General features: G+C 45.1%; 1 protein-coding gene across 1 annotated transcript in view; it reads left to right on the top strand.

Annotated features, from left to right (window-relative positions):
* The first annotated feature begins 21,816 nt into the window (after positions 1–21,816).
* RTF1 (RTF1 homolog, Paf1/RNA polymerase II complex component) overlaps positions 21,817–22,629 on the top strand; it is a 65,486-nt gene continuing 64,673 nt past the window's right edge. The window contains exon 1 of the mRNA XM_066277024.1: positions 21,817–22,018. Within this exon, the coding sequence (XP_066133121.1) occupies positions 21,941–22,018 (78 nt within the window). The 5' untranslated portion in view covers positions 21,817–21,940. The remainder of the gene's footprint in view (positions 22,019–22,629) is intronic.

Below are 22,629 nucleotides of genomic sequence, written 5' to 3'. Positions count from 1 at the left end.
ATCTTCCCTATTTCTGTAAATGTCTGCATCCTTCTAAGCTGGAAATCTTTGGCTGTCCTTGGCCTCATTCCTTTAGACTTCTTACCGACCTTAAATCATATTGAGCTCTCTTTGCTATATGATCATTTGCTTTCTTTCTTTTTTTTTTTTTTACCTATGTTCTTTCTTTTTTAAAAAAAAAATTCAGCCCTGGCCAGTTGGCTCAGTGGTAGAGCATCAGCCTGGCGTGCAGGAGTCCCAGGTTCGATTCCTGGCCAGGGCACATAGGAGAAGCGCCCATCTGCTTCTCCACCCCTCCCCCTCTCCTTCCTCTCTGTCTCTCTCTTCCCCTCCCGCATCCAAGGCTCCATTGGAGCAAAGATGGCCCGGGCACTGAGGATGGTTCCATGGCCTCTACCTCAGGCACTAGAATGGCTCTGGTTGCCGCAGAGCGACACCCCAGATGGCAAAGCATTGCCCCCTGGTGGGCATGCTGAGTGGATCTCTGTCGGGCGCATGCGGGAGTCTGTCTGACTGCCTCCCTGTTTCCAGCTTCGAAAAAATGCAAAAAAAAAAAAATTCAGTGAGAGGAGGAGAGACAGAGAGACAGACTCCTGTATGCTCCCCCACTGGAATACACCCAGCAAGCCCACTAGGGGGCGATGCTCTGCCCATCTGGGGAATTGCTCTGTTGCTCAGCAGCTGAGCTCTTTTTAGTGCCTGAGATGGAGGCCATGGAGCCATCCTCAGCACCCAGGGTCAACACGCTCCAATTGAGCCATGGCTGCAGGAAGGGAAGAGAGAGAGAGAGAATAATGAGAGGGGGACGAGTGGAGGAAGAGGGATGGAGAAGATCTGTGCTTCTCCTGTGTGCCCCGACCAGGAATTGAACCCACATTTCCACACACAGGACAACATTCTACCACTGAACCAACCAGCCAGGAGATCATTTGCTTTCTTTCCCAAATCCAGTGAAACCTGGATAGTTACTCTTCTTATACAACTAACTGCCCTACTCTGGCCACAACAGTTTGTCTATTTCCATTGTAAAATGTGGTACCCAGAGCTACACACCATTTTCCTTTGGCCTCCAGATGGCCCACTGCATAAATCCCAAACCCTCCATAATATCCTACTCCATCTATAATACCCATATTTATCCTCAATTTCTCATCAAAGCTGGTATTTGCCTAAACCACACTTTTCCTCCCCATAATAGAGTTAATATTTTCTCTTCTGAGCATTCCTCCCTCTTCTCATCCCATAAGTTTGGTCTCATGTGTTTACATGATTCCCCCCACTTCCACTGATTGGTCCAGGGGTAAGAACCTGGTCTAGTTATTTCCAGGAATATTCTAAATTAAAATGAGAAAAGTGCCCTTTTATCCCTGGTGAATCTTGTGGAGCTCCTGAGTTAACTACTAATATTGTGAAGAAAATTGGTTTGCAGCAAGATAAAATAAAGGTACTGAGAAAGATAGGAATGGGATGATATAGAAGGTTCAAAGCCTGTATTTGCCAGTTCTAGTTGTTCCTGAGGTCCAGCTGCATCAACTGTTTTGGCATGGCTTGGCTCTTGAGTCTTTACTTGACTTCCAAGCACCAATATTTTCCTTTTACCTAAGTTAATCTGAGTTGGATTTCTATCACTTCCAACCAATACATTCTAATGATACATTGCACCTGTTTGTCCTAATTAATACATTGCGCCTATTCAGAACACAGCTCCCATGTTCTCCTTAAAATTTTTCCCTAATGTATTTATCTCATAATGATTGCTCTCCTTCTGACATCCTATAATATTTATTCTTTATGCTATACATATTGACACATAATTATGTTCAAATAAAAAATAGGTTATAAACAACTAAACTGGCCCTGCTGCATAGCTCAGTGGGTTGGGGCATTGTCCCAAAGCGCAGAGGTTGCCAGTTCAATCCCTGGTTAGGGCACATGCAGGAACAGATTGATGTCCTCTCTCTCTCTCTCTCTCTCTCTCTCTCCCCTCCTCTCTCGTTTAAATCAATAAACATTAAAAAAATAAACGAGTAAAATGCTTATTCATTTTTTTATGTACAAACCTTTTCAATAAGAGGTAAACCTTTAAAATAGTAATTTTGTCATATAATTTTAAATAAGTCTTCTACAGCAGTGGTCCCCAACCCCCGGGCAGCGCACCGGTTCCAGTCAGTGGGCCATTTGGTACCAGTCCGCAGAGAAAGAATAAATAACTTACATTATTTCCATTGAATTTATATTTAAGTCTGAACAATGTTTTATTTTTTAAAAATGACCAGATTCCCTCTGTTACATCCGTCTAAGACTCACTCTTGACACTTGTCTTGATCACATGATACATTTATTCGTCCCAACCTAAAGGCCGGTCCATGAAAATATTTTCTGACATTAAACCAGTCTGTGGCCCCAAAAAGGTTGGGGACCACTGTTCTACAGTAACCTGTACAAATTTAGACACAGGTTGGGTACTGCCTCAAGAGGTCAAAGGACAAATGTCATGAACACCTTTAGGAAGGGCTGTAGTGACACAGGCCTGCAAAAAAGTATTGCAATAGTTCAGGCAATAGGCAATAGAATTCAGCAATTTTATATCTTGATGAAGTCCCTTTAGAGTTTAAGAATGATCATGGTATGATCCAGGCAAAGGAAAGAAATGATTTTAGAATGGGAAATTACCTTGTGGGAATTTTGGGTGTGGTGGTGTCACTACAGATCCAGGGTTTGTTCTCTGTTCCACTGATCCAGAAACTTGATTTTATCTATTTACTCAGAGGATTGCTTCATGCCAAGCAACTTCACAGGAGGATAAATAAAAAACCAGAATGACCATTTATTCATCTAACACAGAAAGTGGGCCTGATTTGAAACTCAAGGCCATCTATCCAAGACAGTCCCTCCTGATGGGGAAGCCCACTTTGCAGTCCAGACAGTCTAGCAGATGAGGAAGTTCACCTAATTAGAAAGAACTGGCAGTGTTCAAGGGGATTTTGCATTAAACAAAATGAATTGTCTAACCTTTTTTGGGGGTTATTTCTATCCGCATCTCTAAAGCCAAGCACTTTGTGATATTACTTTAATAAATATATGGATACAGACATGTTCTTTTTCTGTGGCTCAGGTCTTAGTCTGCTCCTGGCAGGTAAAACCCCAAACTGTCCTACACCAGTATCAGTTGAGAATGAGGCAACTTTATCCTCTACAACTAAAATCACAGCACCCTCCTGACTTGGATTTGGGAAAGACCTGCTACACCTGCCACACCATGACAAATATTCTCAACCTGAACTGCTTTGGGCTAAACTTCACTGGCCAGGGTTTAGTATTGGGTTTTTTAATTTTCAGAGACAGAGAGAGTGATAGACAGGGACAGACAGACAGGAACGGAGAGATGAGAAGCATCAATTCTTAGTTTTTCGTTGCACGTTGCGACACTTTAGTTGTTCATTGATTGCTTTCTCATATGTGCCTTGACCACGAGCCTTCAGCAGACCGAGTAACCCTTTGCTCAAGCCAGAGACCTTGGGCTCAAGCTGGTGAGCTTTTGCTCAAACCAGATGAATCCGCGCTCAAGCTGGCGACCTCTGGGTCTCGAACCTGGGTCTTCTGCATCCCAGTCCGACGCTCTATCCACTGCACCACTGCCTGGTCAGGCTGGCCAGGGTTTAAATATTGGACAGACTTAATAGCTTCAGTTCCTGATTGACATTTCCTTACCTAGTCCTCATATTCAGCAGTTGAGCCCTTTGGGGAAAACTACTCATTGTTTCCTGGTATATGTTTATCATTTATTTCATTGTAATACAATATTTATCTGGACATGTGAATAAGTTTACATTTCCAGCTTCTTTTGCAGCTACCAATGGGAGTGAAAATATTATGATTCCTTAAAAGACGTCTGGCACGTGTCTTCCCTCTCCTTCCCCTTTGTTTTCACATTATTGCCAAGAACTTGGAAATGACAGTTAAACCTCCATCTGAACCATAAGGTTGAGGGCAACCTCCTGCAGAAAACAGGAAGGAGCCTGGGACATTCAGGACTTTGTGAGTTAGAGCGACTAAAACAGCCCTGGATTGCCTACATCTGGACTTTACCATGAAAAATAAACTCTTTTTCCTACTTAAGTCATTGTTCATGCAGGTTTATCACCCTTAGTGTCCCTAATCCTAAATAATATATCCCAGTTTGGGCCACTATCTTTAAGTATACAGCTTGACCAACTTTGGGTCACGTTTCTATTTAATTTAATTTAATTTTTTTAAGATTTAGCCCTGACCGGTTGGCTCAGTGGTAGAGCATCGGCCTGGCGTGCGGAAGTCCCAGGTTCGATTCCCGGCCAGGGCACACAGGAGAGGCGCCCATCTGCTTCTCCACCCCTCTCCCTCTCTTTCCTCTCTGTCTCTCTCTTCCCCTCCCACAGCCGAGGTTCCATTGGAGCAAAAGATGGCCCGGGCGTTGGGGATGGCTCCTTGGCCTCTGCCCCAGGCGCTAGAGTGGCTCTGGTCGCGACAGAGCGATGCCCCGGAGGGGCAGAGCATCGCCCCCTGGTGGACGTGCAGGGTGGATACCGGTCGGGCGCATGTGGGAGTCTGTCTGACTGCCTCCCCGTTTCCAGCTTCAGAAAAATACAAAAAAAAAAGATTTTATTCAATTTTCAGAGAAGAGAGAGAGAGAGAGAGAGAAAGGGAAAGAGGGAGAGAAAGAGAAGGAGGGAGGAGCAGGAAGCATCAGCTCCCATATGTGCCTTGACCAGGTAAGCCCAGGGTTTCGAATCGGCTACCTCAGTGTTCCAGGTCGACGCTTTATCCACTGCACCACCACAGGTCAGGCCACGTTTCTATTTTAATAGAAACAGCATACCCAGGTAGCAATGGGAAGTACAGGCAAATATGCAGAGATCTTCTAAGCCTGTAGAGCAGGGGTCCCCAAACTTTTTACACAGGGTGCCAGTTCACTGTCCCTCAGACCGTTGGAGGGCCATACTATAAAAAAAACTATGAACAAATCCCTATGCACACTGCACATATCTTATTTTAAAGTAAAAAACCAAAACGTGAACAAATACAATATTTAAAATAAAAAACAAGTAAATTTAAATCAAGAAACTGATCAGTATTTCAATGGGAACTATGGGCCTGCTTTTGGCTAATGAGATGGTCAATGTGCTCCTTTCATTGACCACCAATGAAAGAGGTGCCCCTTCCGGAAGTGCAGCGGGGGCCGGATAAATGGCCTCAGGGGGCCGCATGTGGCCCGCGGGCTGTAGTTTGGGGACCCCTGTAGTAGAGCTTTCTATGATAATGGAAATGTTCTCTATCATTCCCTCATAACAGTATTCCATATGGTAGCCTTGAACTACATGTGGCTATTGAGCATTTGGAATGTGGCTAGTGTAGGCCCTGGTGGCTTTGCTCAGTGGTAGAGCATGGTGGCCCCAGCATGTGGATGTCCCAGGTTAGATACCTGGTCGGACACACAGGAGAAGCGACCATCTGCTTTCCACCCCTACCCCTCCTCCTCCTTCTCTCTCTCTCTCTTTCTCTCTCCCCTCCCACAGTGATGATTCAATTTGTTCTAGAGAGTTGTCCTCTGTCTCTGAGGATAGCTCCATGGCCTCTTCCTCAGGCACTAAAATAATGGCTCCATTGCAGAGCAATGGAGCAACAGCCCCAGATGGCAAGAGCATTGCCCTCCTAGTGGGCTTTCCAGGTGGATCCTGGTCAGTCCAGGTGCATGGGGGGAGTCTGTTTCTGCCTCCCCTCCTCTCACTAAAAATTAAAAAAAAAAGAGAAAAAGAAAGAAAGAAGGAAGGAAGGAAGGAAGGAGAGAAAGAAAGAGAGGAAGAGAGAAAGAAAAGAAAGAAAGAAGAAAGAAAGAAAGAAAGAAAGAAAGAAAGAAAGAAAGAAAGAAAGAAAGAAAAAGAAAGAAAGAAAGAAAGAGAAAATAAGGAAGGAAAGAAAGAAATGTGGCTAGTGTCATTGAGGAATTGAATTTTTCATTTTATTTAATTTTAACTAATTTAGGGTGTTGGGAGTGGGAGTTGAGGGCAAGGGGAGTAAATAGGGACAAATATGATTTGCCTTTGGTTGATGAGCACACAACACAATCAACTATTCAAAAATATTTTTTTTAACTAATTAAAGTTTAAATAGCTACGTTGTTACCCACAGTCAGATAGCGCCCTCATGGAGTCTCCCCACTAACCAAGTTGGCTGCAGGGGCAGGTTCTTACACAGAGCATGCCAACAGCTAGAAACATGAATGAACAGAGCCCCAGTACATCAAAAGCTAGAAACATAATTGGGTGGGTGGGGGGGCCTGCCCCTCCCTATCTCTATAACAGGGGTCAGGAACCTTTTTGGCTGAGAGAGCCATGAATGCCTCATATTTTAAAATGTAATTCCATGAGAGCCGTACAATGACCTGTGTACATTATGCATTATCTAATAAAAATTTGGTGTTGTCCCAGAGGACAGCTGTGATTGGCTCCAGCCACCCGCAACCATAAACATGAGCAGTAGGAAATGAATGGATTGTAATACATGAGAATGTTTTATATATTTAAAAAAAAATTTTTTTAACAGAGACAGAGAGAGAGTCAGAGAGACAGATAGACAGGGACAGACAGACAGGAACAGAGAGATGAGAAGCATCAATCATCAGTTTTTCATTGCGCATTGCAACACCTTAGTTGTTCATTGATTGCTTTCTCATATGTGCTTTGACCGTGGGCCTTCAGCAGACTGAGTAACCCCTTGCTCGAGCTAGCAACCTTGGGTCCAAGTTGGTGAGCTTTTGCTCAAACCAGATGAGCCCTCGCTCAAGCTGGAGACCTCAGAGTCTCAAACCTGGGTCCTCGGCATTCCAGTCCGACGCTCTATCCACTGCGCCACCACCTGGTCAGGCGAGAATGTTTTATATTTTTAACATTTTTTTTTATTATTAAAGATTTGTCTGCAAGCCAGATGCAGCCATCAACAGAGCCACATCTGGCTCACAAGCCATAGGTTCTCAACCCCTGCCCTATAACAACAGCAGTAGTGAGCAGAAAGGGGAGATGGTTTTTGAGATGGGAGTCGCCCTTTTCCTGAGTCACAGCACCTAAATAAACCTCTTTCCTTTTACACCAGCACTTGTTTTGCAATTTTGACTTTTGTTGCTGGCAGCCCAGGCTGTGTTTGAGTTTTTTGGTTAGAACATGGCTAGTGGCTATAATATTGAACAGTGTAGTCCTAGATAATGGAGAGAGAACTTTGAATTACTCCTGAATTGGTCAGCATGTGAAAGCCAGAGATTAATAAACATGATACATGGAAAGTATATATTTTTGGCCTTGACCCATTGCCTCAGTGGTAGAGCGTCAGCCCAGCACGTGGAGTCCCAGGTTCGATTCCCAGTCAGGACACACTGGAGAAGTGACCATCTGCTTCTCCATCCTTCCCTCTCCCACTTCTCTTTCACTCTTTCCCTCCCACCCTCTCTTCCTCTCTTGCAGCCATGGCTTCATTGATTCAAGCACATTGATCCCAGGCACTGAGGATGGCTCCATGGAGCCTTTGCCTCAGGTGCTGAAAATAAATCAGTGTTGTGAGCATGGCCCCAGATGGGCAGAGCATTGGCCCCAGACACAGGGTGGGGGTGAATTCCAGTTGGGATGCATGAGAGAGTCTAATCATCCTCCTCTTACTTGGAAAAGAAGAAAAAATAAATAAATAAAAGTTCAGAAAAGTATATATATTTGACACAGATTAAGCCTTAAGAAGATTCAGGTAATATTGACTTGGATAGTTTTTGGGTTTTTTAATTAATTATTATTATTATTATTACTTTTGAGAAAGAGGAAGGACGGAGAAAAAAATCAATTAGTTGTTCCACTTATTTATGAATTCCTTGGTTGGTTCTTTTAAAAAAATATTTATTATTATTATTTATTCATTTTATAGAGGAGAGAGAAAGAAAAGGGAGGAGGAGCAAGAAGCATCAACTCCCATATGTGCCTTGACCAGGCAAGCCCAGGGTTTCAAACAGGCAACCTCAGTGTTCCAGGTCAATGCTTTATCCAGTACGCCACCACTGGTCAGGCTTCTTAGATGATTCTTGTATGTGCCCTAACCAGGGATCAAACTTGCAACCTTGGCATGTCAGGATGACACTCTAACCAAATGAGCTACCTGGCAAGACTCGGATGGTTTTAACCAGTAGGGCATTATTCAGCATTTTGTCTCCCTCATTCCCTAAATGTGGGGTTTCTCAAAATTTAGTCCTTAAGCCTTTGTCCTCCTTGAAGGTTTCACCCACTTACACTACTTCACTGTAACCTAATTCAGTGTTCAGTCTGCTTTACATTTCCACACAGGCTTCCTACTTCCATTTTGAAATGAAGTCACCTGTTTTAGCTTCAACTGTCTCCCAATTATATGCAAAAAGGGATTTTCTGCATGCAAATACCTCTGTGGAAGTACCTGGAGGAAAACATTCCAGAGAACTCAAGTATACTGACAACTCACCCAGTTAGTACCAAGGAGTTACTGGGGTCGTCTAGGGAGAAGCAGCTTCCTCCTTCTTTTTTGGAGACTCTTTAAAGATTATTATTTATTTATTTCTTTACAAAGACAGAGAGAGAGTCAGTGAGAGGGATAGACAGGGACAGACAGACAGGAACAGAGAGATGAGAAGCATCAATCATTAGTTTTTCGTTGCGCATTGAGACACTTTAGTTGTTCATTGAATGCTTTCTCATATGTGCCTTGACCATGGGGCTACAGCAGACTGAGTGACCCCTTGCTTGAGCCAGCGACCTTGGGTCCAAGGTGGTGAGTTTTTGCTCTAACCAGATGAGCCTGCGCTCAAGTTGGCAACCTCGGGTCTCCGCATCCCAGTCCGATGCTCTATCCACTGTGCCACCGCCTGGTCAGGCTTTTTTTGGAGACTCTTGAGAGAGATCCTCTATCTTTTCCTTGGTAATGTGGTGAGAGAATACAAGCTAGTTTACAACCATGAGGAATGAACCTACAGCTGTCTGGGTGTGAGTGGGGTGGAACGCCAAAGATTAAGGCAGAGTCAAGAACAGAAAGAAAGTAGGCTACTTCTGACATCATTTGAGCTGCTAAATCAAGCCTTGACGAAAGCCAGAATTGCTTCTGGACTTTTCAGTCATGTGAGTCAATAGATGCTTTTTTTTTTTTTTTTTTTTTTTTAAGCCAATGTATGTTGAGTATTCTGCTACTTGCAACCAAAAGCATTCTAACTGAAAGTGTTGTGAAGAAGAGAATAGAACGTGATTATAGCAAGAGGAGACACATTTTTACTTTTCAGATTAAAGAGATGTTTTAAAAGGAAGAATCCAGCCTGACCTGTGGTGGCGCAGTGGGATAAAGCGTCGACCTGGAACACTGAGGTTGCCGGTTCGAAACCTTGGGCTTGCCCGGTCGAGGCACATATGGGAGTTGATGCTTCCTGCTCCTCCCTCCCCTTCTCTCTCTCTCTCTCCTCTCTCTCTAAAAATTAATAAATAAAATATCAAAAAAAAAAATTAAAAAAAAAAAAAAAAAAAAAAAATAAAAGGAAGAATCCAGAAGAAAAAGAGATTGAAGACAAGAAAAATAAAAGCAATAAACAACAGAGTAATGCTTCTGAGAAGTAACAGAATACAGGACATAAGAGTAGTTTTAGACAGAAGTAAATGCCCCACCAGTATCTGGGACAAACTAGGCACTGAAATATTTGTTGAGTGATTAGATTAATGATTTGGAATCTTTTGAAGATGGCTACATATTGACAACTTTTTTATAGAAGGCTGCATTCTTCTGCATTTTTAATCTACCCAAGTCAGTCTGACCTGTGGTGGTGCAGTGGATAAAGCATTAACCTGGAATGCTGAGGGTGCCAGTTCAAACCCTGGACTTGCCTGGTCAAAGCACATATGGGAGTTGATGCTTCCTGCTCCTCCCCTCCTTCTCTCTGTCAATGTCTCTCTACTCTTTAAAATGAATAAATAAAACCTTTTTTAAAAAAAGGAATCTACCCAAGTCATTCCCAGTGGGTAACCCTGCCGTCAGCTTTTGAAGGATCTTGTTATCAAGCATGTATGTGTACCTCTTATTTCAGGAAACATCAGGCATAGAAAAAAGTCCCTGGTCCTTAACCCCTTACATGATTTTTGAGCTTCTCTCTGTGTGTCCAGACCAGTGTTTTTCAAATGAGACCGTCTCACACACTTTAGGAATTACTATGGATATATGGTAAAACTACAAATTCCTCACCTACTGAATCCAACTCTGCATTTTTTTTTTTTGAAGTTGGAAACGGGGAGGCAGTCAGACAGACTCTGGCATGCGCCTGACCAGGATCCACCCGGCATGCCCACCAGGGGGCGATGCTCTGCCCATCTGGGGCATTGCTCCCTTGCGACCAGAGCCATTCTAGTGCCTGAGGCAGAGGCCATAGAGCCATCCTCAGCACCAGGCCAACTTTGCTCCAGTGGAGCCTTGGCTGCAGGAGGGGAAGAGAGAGACAGAGAGGAAGGAGAGAGGGAGGGATGGAGAAGCAGATGGGCGCTTCTCCTGTGTGCCCTGGCTGGGAATGAAACCCACGACTCCTGCACGCCAGGCCGATGCTCCACCACTGAGCTGCCCCACAGTGTGACAGGAAGAGAGAGAGAGGGGTACAGATTGGGATAGACAAGTAAGGAAAGGAGGGATGAAAAGCATCAATTCTTCATTGCGGCACTTTAGTTGTTTGTTCATTGGTTGCTTTCTGATATATGCCTTGACTGAGGTCTACAGCAGAGCAAGTGACCCCATGCTCAAGCCAGCGACCGTGAGTTCAAGCAGGTGAGCCCGTGCTCAAGCGAGCAACCTCAGGTATTCAAACCTGAGGATAAACAGGCTGTAGTTGTATGCCTACTCTCAGTACAACACTCTATCCACTGCACTACCATCTGGCCAGGCAATTGTTATTTAACTATTAAATGCATGAAATAATAAACTACCTTTCAGTGTTTTTTTGTTTGTTTGTTTGTTTTTGGTTGTTTTTTTTTGCATTTTTCCGAAGCTGGAAACGGGGAGGCAGTCAGACAGACTCCCGCATGCGCCCGACTGGGATCCACCTGGCATGCCCACCAGGGGGCGATGCTAGCCCCTCTGGGGCGTCGCTCTGTTGCATCCAGAGCCATTCTAGCGCCTTAGGCAGAGGCCACAGAGCCATCCTCAGCACCCAGGCCATCTTTGCTCCAATGGAGCCTCGGCTGCTGGAGGGGAAGAGAGAGACAGAGAGGAAGGAGAGGGGGAGGGGTGGAGAAGCAGATGGGCGCCTCTCCTGTTTGCCCTGGCCGGGAATTGAATCTGGGACTCCTGCATGCCAGGTTGACGCTCTACCACTGAGCCAACCAGCCAGGGCCTCAGTATATATTTTTAATACTTAAAACAGTCATTAGGGCAGAGAACCAGTTGTTCAAAATTATTTGAATCTCACCACTGGTTCCCAGGCTGCTAGTTCTTCTCTCTCTTTAAAGTCTGGCTGCTCAGTTTATTACTGAAAAGTAATCAGGCTCTAGCAAACCAGTTCCTGCTAACTAAAGACAGAGGGATTGATTTATAGGATTGACCAACAATTTACCATTAAAGGATGTTTGCCAAGAATATTTGTGTCAGCAAAGCGTTACAGTCTCTTTTCAGGAGGGAAAGCCTTCTTGGATTTGGGGACTGATTTGAGAACAGGAGCGTCAGCCCAGCATGTGGAGTCCCAGGTTCGATTCCCGGCCAGGGCACACAGGAGAGGCGCCCATCTGCTTCTCCACCCCTCTCCCTCTCCTCCCTCTCTGTCTCTCTCTTCCCCTCCCGCAGCCAGGCTTGCCTGGTCAAAGCACATATGGGAGTTGATGCTTCCTGCTCCTCCCTTCTCTCTCTCTCTCTCTCTCTCTCTCTTTTTCCTCTCTAAAATGAGTAAATAAAGTCTTAAAAAAAAAAGATCCATATGGAGAAAAATTAAAAGAACTACTCAATTTAAAAACTATAATACTCTAACAGCCTGACCTGTGGTGGCGCAGTGGATAAAGCGTCGACCTGGTCAAGGCACATGTGGGAGTTGATGCTTCCTGCTCCTCCCCCTCTTCTCTCTCTCTCTCTCTCTCTCTCTCTCTCCTCTCTAAAATGAATAAATTTCATCAACTCCCACATGTGCCTTGACCAGGCAAGCCCAGGGTTTTGAACCGGCAACCTCAGCATTTCCAGGTCGAGTGAGGCTTTATCCACTACGCCACCACAGGTCAGGCAAAAAATATTTTTTAAATAAAGAACATCATCCTGAAACTACAAGGTTGCAGGTTCGATCCCCGGTCAGGGCACACACAGGAAGCAACCAATGCACAACTGGGTGGAACAACAAATTAATGCTTCCCTTTTCCTTCCCCTATCTCTCTCTGTCTCTCTAAAAATATCAATAAAAATTAAGCCCTGGCCTGATAGCTCAGTTGGTTGGAACATTGTCCTGAAGTGCAGAGGTTGTTGGTTCAATTCCCTGGTCAGGCTACATACAGGAGCAGCTGAATGTTCCTGTCTCCCTCTCTGCCTCTCTCACTCAAAAAAAAAAAAAAAAAGAAAAAAAAAGATATACTATGTAAGGTCAGAAATTCCACCAAATGGTTACGTTTCATGGGAAGACCAGAATAACCAGAATACTCCATTTACCAAGGCCGTAAGGAATGTGATGGTAAGAGGTGCAGCAGCAGCATAGGTGAAGTACCAATGCAAGAGTAGGAGGCTGTTACAGAACTCAGTTACAGCAATGAGGTGATAGGATCTTGAAACAAGAGGCCAGGTGGCAGCTCTTAATTGCCAGAAGCCAGGCAGATGCAATTATCGTGAGTAGAAATGTCAGAGCTACAGCCAAGGAGACCCGACCCTCAGAGAATGATGGAAATGGCTAACAGAACACAGCATCCCCAAGTGAAAAATAGTCAGGCAGACAACAAGGGTACTCCTCAACTTTCAATCAGAAGAAATCAAGGTTGGGTGATGAGAGGTCTGAGGGTAGTTGCCCCAACAAAAAGTGACCATCTCCTTAGCCTGGTCTGTGGTGGCACAGTGGACAGAGTGTTGACTTGGAATGCTGAGGCCACCGGTTCAACTCCTTGGGCTAACTGCTTCAAGGCAGATACAAGTAAGCAATGAATAACTAAAGTGAAGCAACTATGAGTTGATACTTCTTACTCCCTGCCCCCTCCTCTCTCTGTAAAATTAATAAATAAAATCTTAAAAAAGAAAAAAAATGCCTGACCTGTGGTGGCACAGTGGATAAAGAGTTGACCTGGAATGCTGAGGCCAGCAGTTAGAAACCCTGGGTGTGGGAAAAACAGCTGTGTTAGGCTTGCTCGCTGGTTTACTGGCTGCAAGTACTTTGCATGATTAGTGTATGAGCACATGGCAGCGCCACATGTGTATAGTCTATGTAAGGCTGTGGGTGCTTGAGCTCAGGGTGGATGGCGAATTGCAGACTGCCTACCCGCCACTGTGAGGGGCCATCCTACTGTTCATTTCCTTGAGAAGCAGTTTTCCCCTGCCTGTTTGCTCGTCTGCCATTGCGAGACTCGACTAAACGGGAATGGCCCACCGCTTTCTGGCTCCGCTGTTTCTCCACAATCTGCCCGATTCCGATGTGGACCTGCCTGGCTTTGGCCACAGGCATTATACTGGGCTTGCCCGGTCAAGGCACATATGGAATCAACTACGAGTTGATGCTTCTCACCCTCCCCCAACCCTGACACTTTCTCTTTCTCTTTTCACTCTCTAAAAATGAATAAATAGCCCTGGCCGGTTGGCTCAGCGGTAGAGCGTCGGCCTAGCGTGCAGAGGACCCGGGTTTGATTCCCGGCCAGGGCACACAGGAGAAGCGCCCATTTGCTTCTCCACCCCTCCGCCGCGCCTTCCTCTCTGTCTCTCTCTTCCCCTCCCGCAGCCAAGGCTCCATTGGAGCAAGGATGGCCCGGGCGCTGGGGATGGCTCTGTGGCCTCTGCCTCAGGCGCTAGAGTGGCTCTGGTCGCAACATGGCGACGCCCAGGATGGGCAGAGCATCGCCCCCTGGTGGGCAGAGCGTCGCCCCTGGTGGGCGTGCCGGGTGGATCCCGGTCGGGCGCATGCGGGAGTCTGTCTGACTGTCTCTCCCTGTTTCCAGCTTCAGAAAAATGAAAATAAATAAATAAATAAATAAATAAAAAATAAAAATTAATAAATAAAATCTTACAAAAAAAAGTGACTGGAGGCCCTGGCCGGTTGGCTCAGTGGTAGAGTGTCGGCCTGGCGTGCAGGGTCCCGGGTTCGATTCCCGGTCAGGGCACACAGGAGAAACGCTCATCTGCTTCTCCACCCCTCCCCCTTTCCTTCCTCTCTGTCTCTCTCTTCTCCTCCCGCAGCGAGGCTCTTGGAGCAAAGATGGCCCGGGCGCTGGGGATGGCTCCTTGGCCTCTGCCCCAGGCGCTAGAGTGGCTCTGGTCACGGCACAGCGACGCCCCGGAGGGGCAGAGCATCCCCCCCTGGTGGGCAGAGCATCACCCCTGGTGGGCGTGCCGGATCCCGGTCCGGCGCATGCGGGAGTCTGTCTGACTGTCTCTACCCGTTTCTAGCTTCGGAAAAATACAAAAAAAAAAAAAAAAAAAAAAAAAAGTAAAAAAAAAAAAAAAAAGTGACTGGAAAGCTGAAGTCACTCATTTGAAACCCTGGACTTGCTTGGTCAAGGCATATATGGCAGTTGATGCTTCCTGCCCCTCCCCCCCCCCACAAAAATGAATAAATGGAAAATCTTAAAGAAAAAAAAAGTGCCTGACCTGTGGTGGTGCAGTGGATAAAGCGTTGACCTGGAAATGCTGAGGTCGCCGGTTCGAAACCCTGGGCTTGCCTGGTCAAGGCACATATGGGAGTTGATGCTTCCAGCTCCTCCCCCCTGACTCTCTCTCCTTTCTCTCTCTCTCTCTCCTCTCTAAAATGAATAAATAAAAAATTAAAAAAAAAAGTCTTAAAAAAAAAAAGAAAAAAAAGTGACCATCCCCAAAAACAAAAATTAAAAACTAAATAAAATAAAATAAAATAGTGACCATCCTTTGCTCACTTTCAAATCTGCACCAGTTTTTAGACCCTGAGCCCATTAATTAAGAGTTGGTCAGAGCTGACCAGGCTGTGGCACAGTGGATTGAGCGACCACCTGGGATGCTGAGGACCCAGGCTCGAAGCCCTGAAGAGGTCAGCTTGAGCGTGGGCTCACCAGCTTGAGCTTGGGATCATAGACATGACCCAAAGGTCGCTGGCTGCAGCAAAGGGTCACTGGTTCAGCTGGGGCCCCCCTATCAAGGCACACATGAGAAAGCAATCAATGAACAACTAAAATACTGCAACTATGAATTGATGCTTCTCATCTCTCTCCCTTCCTGTCTCTGACTAAAAAATTAAAAAAAAAAAAGTTTGTCAGGACACCAAAAGAAGGACCCCCACCTCACAGAAGGGCACCAGGGTTCAGGGTGTCTAGAAATGGGGAAGTTGGCCTGGTCATTTTGGGTCTTAATTTTTTTAGTGAGAGAGACAGAGGGACAGAGGGACAGATAGGAATAGACAGGAAGGTAGAGAGATGAGAAGCATCAATTCGTTGCAACACTTTAGTTGCTCATTGTTCATTGATTACTTTCTCAGATATGCCTTGACCAGGGGCCTCCAGCTGAGCCAGTGACCCCTTGCTCAAGCCAGGGACTTTGGGCTTCAAGCCAACATCCATGGGGTCATGTCTATGATCCCATGCTCAAACTGGCAACCTTGCAGGTTCAAACCTGGGTCCTCTGCATCACAGCTCAATGTTCTATCTAGTGCACCACCACCTGGTCAGTAGGTGGGTTTTTTTTTTTTAATTTTACTTACTGATTTTAGAGAGAGGATAGAAAGATGAGGGGAAGAGCAGGAAGCATCAACTCATAGTAGTTGCTTCTCATATGTGCCTTGACCAGGTAAGCCTGGGATTTTGGACCAGAGACCTCTGCAGTCCAGGTCGATACTCCATCCACTGCACCACCATAGGTCAGGCAGGATCTTCTTGACCAAGGTCTCAGTTCCTAGTATATGTTGGGGGAGAGAAGTCTATGAGTTATACTTTAGGAAAACTCCTTTTGAGTAAAGCATTAACTGGGCCTTATTTATGCTGTGTTCTCTACCTGAATCTTTAACAACTTTTCAAGCTAACAGGTAGCAAACTGGGCATCTGGGTATGTGTTTAGATCCAGGGATGTCTCTATGTGTATTTTCTTTTATTACTATTCTAAGGCATGCACATTTGTGATACGTATTGTAAGCCTGCTGGAGAAAATAAAATTTAGACAGAAAAATGGAGCCAGAGACCAAGAACTCATCAGCTTGCCTCTGCCCAGTAATGCCTGGGAAGTCTGGGGTCTAACTTTCAGGTTCACTACCAGAATAATGTGAGCAATCGTCCTCCTTTAGGGAGGACAGTCCTTCTTTGGTAAGTTCCGTCCTCCCTTGAAAAGTATCCTCCTACATGTCCTCCTTTTTGATATTGGAAGACTAATCTGTAAATGTCCATATTTGATCGATGCAGAGTCGATCCATTGCGTGTGATGTGATGTATTTGTATTTGACATGACGATTTGTCAAGGGTCAGTACAGTGCAGCGAGAAGTAATTATGAGATGCATGCGCTCCGCATGGGAGACCTTGAGAGAGCGCGCAAATGGCTTTGTGTACTTCTTACTAAAACACTACATGGAACATAGACATTGTAGACTCACAGTTATTTCTTAGTGACTATTCAATCATAGACAAGTAAGCACGATTCACGGTTTATTAATTCATTATCTATTTAATAATTTCCAAATATGTATAATTTTTTTACAAGTATTTTCCTGAAATTCAAGTTTTAAAGTGGAAATCTAACCTCTAACCATATCTATTAATAACGCATTTTGATTAAATAGTTGCATAAAACAGACTTTTGTTTTTTTTTTAATTTCTTTTTTTAGACTTTATTTATTCATTTTTAGAGAGAGGGGACAAAAAGGGAGAGAGAGAAGGGGGAGGAGCAGGAAGCATCAACTCCCATATGTGCCTTGACCAGGCAAGCCCGGGGTTTCAAAGTAGCGACCTCAGCATTTCCAGGTTGACGCTTTACCCACTGTGCCACCGCAGGTCAGGCCTAAAACAGATGTTTTTTAATTAGAAAACGATCAATACACCCAAATATCACTCCAAATTAGTGGTTTTGTTTGATATTTAGTTTTACTAAATGAGTACTTTTTTCTTACAATTATTATTAAAAATTAATGAGCCCAACAAAAAAAATAAAGTACCTAGGAGTAAATTTAATCAATGAGGTTAAAGACTTCTATTCGGAAAATTACAAAACATTGATAAAAGAAATCAAGGAAGATACAAATGGAAGCATATAACGTGCTCATGGTTAGGAACAATAAACATCATCAAAATGTCTATACTGCCCAAAGCAATTTATAAATTCAGTGCAATACCAATTAAAATACCAATGACATACTTCAAAGTTATAGAACACATATTCCAAAAATTTATATGGAACCAAAAAAGAACACGAATAGCCTCAGCAATCTTGAAAAAGAAGAATAAAGTGGGAGGTATCACAGTTCCTGATACCAAGTTATACTACAAGGCCATTGTACTCAAAACAGCTTGGGGCCCTGGCCGGTCGGCCTGGCATGCGGGGGACCTGGGTTTGATTCCCGGCCAGGGCACATAGGAGAAGCGCCCATTTGCTTCTTCACCCCCCCCCTCCTTCCTCTCTGTCTCTCTCTTCCCCTCCCACAGCCAAGGCTCCATTGGAGCAAAGATGGCCCAGGCGCTGGGGATGGCTCCTTGGCCTCTGCCCCAGGTGCTAGAGTGGCTCTGGTGGCACCCCAGAGGGGCAGAGCATCGCCCCTGGTGGGCGTGCCGGTGGATCCCGGTCGGGCGCATGTGGGAGTCTGTCTGACTGTCTCTCCCTGTTTCCAGCTTCAGAAAAATACAAACAAAACAAAACCAGCTTAGTACTGGCATAAGAACAGGCATATAGATCAATGGAACAGAACAGAGAACCCAGAAATAAACCCACACTTTTATGGACAATTGACAAAGGAGGTAAGAGCATACAATGGAGTAAAGATAGTCTCTTTAACAAATGATGTTGGGAAAATTGGACAGCTACCTGCAACAAAATGAACCTAGACCACCAACTTACACCAGTCACAAAAATAAACTCAAAATGGATAAAAAACTTAAATGTAAGTCGTGAAACCATAAGCATCTTAGAAGAAAACATAGGCAGTAAGCTCTCTGATATTTCTCACAGCAATATATTTGCTGATTTATCTCTACGAGCAAGTGAAATAAAAGACAGGACAACAACAAACAAACAATCCCATAAAAAAATGGGAAGAGGACATGAACAGACACTTCTCCCAGGAAGAGATACAAATGGCCAACAGATATATGAAAAGATGCTCAGCTTCATTAGTTATTAGAGAAATGCAAATCAAAACTACAATGAGATACCACCTCACCCCTGTTAGATTAGCTATTATCAACAAGACGGGTAATAGCAAATGTTGGAGAGGCTGTGGAGAAAAAGGAACTCTCATTCACTGTTGGTGGGACTGTAAAGTAGTACAACCATTATGGAGGAAAGTATGGTGGTTCCTCAAAAAACTGCAAATAGAACTACCTTATGACCCAGCAATGCCTCTACTGGGTATATACCCCAAAACCTCAGAAACATTGATACGTGAAGACACATGTAGCCCCATGTTCATTGCAGCACTGTTCACAGTGGCCAAGACATGGAAACAACCAAAAAGCCCTTCAATAGAAGACTGGATAAAGAAGATGTGGCTCATATACACTATGTAATACTACTCAGCCATAAGAAATGATGACATCAGATCATTTACAGCAAAATGGTGGGATCTTGATAACATTATAAGGAGTGAAATAAGTAAATCAGAAAAAAACAAGAACTACATGATTCCATACATTGGTGGAACATAAAAATGAGACTAAGAGACATGGACAAGAGTGTGGTGGTTACCAGGGGTGGGGGGAGGGAGGACATGGGAGGGAGGGAGGGAGAGAGTTAGGGGGAGGGGGAGGGGCACAGAGAACTAGATAGAGGGTGGCGGAGGACAATCTGACTTTGGGCGAGGGGTACGCAACATAATTTAATGACAAAATAACCTAGACATGTTTTCTTTGAATATATGTACCCTAATTTATTAATGTCATCCCATTACCATTAATAAAAATTTATTAAAAAAAAAATAAATAAAAGACAGGATAAACAAATGGGACTATATCAAACTAAAAAGCTTTTGTACAGCTAAAGACAATATGAACAGAATAAAAAGACAAACCACACAGCCTGACCTGTGGTGGCGCAGTGGATAAAGCGTCAACCTGGAAATGCTGAGGTCGCCAGTTCGAAACCCTGGGCTTGCCTGGTCAAGGCACATATGGGAGTTGATGCTTTCAGCTCCTCTGTCTGTCTCTCTCCCTCTCTCTCTCATCTCTAAAAATGAATAAATAAAAAATTAAAAAAAAAAAGACAAACCACACAATGGGAGAACATATTTGACAATACAACTGATAAGGGGTTAATAACCAAAATTTATAAAAAACTTGTAAAACTCAACATCAGGAAGACAATCCAATCAAAAAATGGGCAAAAGAAATGAATAGACACTTCTCCAAAGAGGACCTACAGATGGTCAATATACAGATGAAAAAATGTTCAACATCACTAATCATTAGAGAAATGCAAATTAAAACCACAATGAGGTATCATCTCACATCAATCAGAATGGCGCTCATCAACAAAACAACACAGAATAAGTGCTGGTGAGGATGTGGAGAAACGGGAACCCTCCTGCACTGCTGGTAGGAAAGCAGACAGGTGCAGCCACTGTGGAAAACAGTATGGAGATTCCTCAAAATATTAAAAATCAAACTGCCTTTGACCCAGCCATCCCACTTTTAGGAATATATCCCAAGAACACCATATCACTGACTCAAAAAAAGAAATGCACCCCCATGTTTATGGCAGCATTGTTCACAATAGCGAAGATCTGGAAGCAGCCCAAGTGTCCGTCAGTGGACGAGTGGATTAAAAAGCTGTGGTACACATATACAATGGAATACTATGGGGCCATGAAAAAGAAGGAAATATTACCTTTTGCAACAACATGGATGGACCTGGAAACTATTATGTTAAGTGAAATAAGCCAGGCAGAGAAAGAAAAATATCAAATGACACCTCACTCATTTGAGGAACCCAAGGAACAATGTGAACTGAGGAACAGAATTAAACCTGAAGGGAAGGGGGGGGCTGTTGGGAGTGGAGCAAGGGATCTGTTGAGGGGAATACGGGGGAGGGGGGATGCAATGGGGCAACACTAGAATCTATGTAAACACAATAAATTAAATAAAAAATTTTAAAAATAAAAAATTAATAGGCATGTAAGCATAATCACAATATAAAATATTACAAATGTTTTATTATGCATTTATCATATTATAGTGTATTATTGTTACAATGAATAAAATGTTTTATTTACAATATTGTTTTCAATTTATTTGTCCTTTTCATTGTAAAAAAGTTGGCCACCTTAAGAATAATGAATTAATGGACTCTCAAAAATTTTTAGAACAGTTTCAAGTTGTTATTGCTTATGCTGCATACCCTATATACTCAATCCCACAAAAAAAATCACTTCTGGAACTGCCCTTTTAATCAACTGACCTCAAACTCAACAGGCATAAATCCGAACTTACTTCCCACATATACCGGTTTCCCAAATCTTCTCCCACATTTGTACCTTATCTTGATGAAGGGCTCACTCACCACCAGCTTCCCATGCCAGAATCTGAGCATCATTTATGTCTGGGACCTCACATTACCCCCTCTCCCAACAAATCTCCAAGTCCCATAATTCTATCTTCCAAATTATCCGTCTATTTCCACTGCTTTTTCCTTAGTTCAGGACATCATCTCTTGATAAAATGACACCAATAGCCTAAGTGGTCTCCCTGCCCTTAATATCCCTCCCTTCTAATGCACTCATCACCTTGCAGGCGGAGTGATCTTTTTAAAACACAAATCCAATAATGCCGTTCTTCAGTTTAAATCTTTCAATACTTCATCATATAGCTTATTAATAAGGCTCTGAATGATGTGGCCGCTGGGTCCCTCTGCAGGCTCATCCCCACACTCCAAGCCGTCTGTTCGGCCATACTGAACTTTCAGTTCCCTGAACCCAACTTTTTCTATTATCGCAGCTTTTGCCCACGCAGTTCTCTGCTAGGAACACCCTTTCTTCTAGTTTTCTTTTGGGTAACTCAGATGCAACCTCCAGGTCCCCAGCTCAGTCGTCACTTGCACAGCCTAGGTAGAAAAGCTTCATTCTTCAACGGGTGCTGCCTCGGCGTGGTTCAGGCGAGGTCCAAATGCCGCAAGTATCTGAGCCCCTGACGTCGCCCTCAACAATTCATCAGTGTCAGACGGGTGAAAAGCTCCTGACAGTGGACTCAGATGCTTGCGGCAGCTACACTCCAAAACAGGCAGTCAGACTACAGTGTTTCTGGGCGTGCTGCAAAAGTACACCCAAGAATTCCAGATCCCGCGAGCAAAAAGAGAAAGTAGTTCACTGCCGGGAACCCAACCCGGTGCTAGGCCCGCCTCCCACGCTACGTCGGGGGCGGGACAGGGAGGGGCGCTGAGCTCCGGCAAACGGCGTGAGCAAGGAGGGGGCGGAGCCAGGGGCGGAGCGGAGCGCGCATGCGCGGTCGCCTTTGTGTGGGTCGAGCGGCGGCGACGGCGACGGTAGTGGCAGTGGCGGTCCCACTGGCAGAGGAGCTATAGGGTAGTCCGGGCGGCGTCCGGCGTGGAAGCCGGGGGACTACCATGGTAAAGAAGCGGAAAGGTCGCGTGGTGATTGACTCGGACACGGAGGACAGCGGCAGCGATGAGAACCTGGATCAGGTGAGGGCAGGCCGCGGAGGCGCGGGCCGGCGGAGCGGGAGGGCTTAGTCCGGGCCACGGGAGCCAGATCTAGCCGGGCCCTGGCCTCCCGACCCCAGCGCCTGGCCCGCCCTGTGTCCTGACCGCCGCTGCCGCCTCCCTCTTGTCCTCCCTGCAGCTCCCGGGGCCTTCGGAGTTTGGCCGGGGCCTGGAGACGGAGCCCCGAGGACTTGGCGCCTTGGGCGGGGAGGCGGGGCAGGGACCAGGCTGGTGGGCCTCGGGCTCGGGGGACCGGACGGTTTCGAGATCTACTGGGGTCAGATCGGGGCGGCGAGCTGCACGCCAGGCGATCCGGGCCAGGACAGATAGGAAGTATCGCCCGCGAACCCGGGAGGCTGGGAGGTTTTGGAGGAGGTGCAAGGGGTTAAGTGAGCGTGGGGCTTTGGGAGTGGGTGAAGGTGAGGGCTCTGGGAGATGAAGTTGTTCAGACAAGTGGTGTGGACGAAGAGGAGGGACATTTCCTAAATATTCCAGAGAATCTCTGCGGTGTTTGGCAAGGAAGATTTAGCTGCGCGCACAAATTTATTGCAGCTAGGGTCGTTCGTGATTGAGAAGGATCCCTGATGAGATGT

The sequence above is a fragment of the Saccopteryx bilineata genome, chromosome 4, assembly GCF_036850765.1.
Source record: "Saccopteryx bilineata isolate mSacBil1 chromosome 4, mSacBil1_pri_phased_curated, whole genome shotgun sequence".
Classification (NCBI taxonomy): domain Eukaryota; kingdom Metazoa; phylum Chordata; class Mammalia; order Chiroptera; family Emballonuridae; genus Saccopteryx; species Saccopteryx bilineata.
This window is presented reverse-complemented; position numbering and strand designations above follow the sequence as displayed.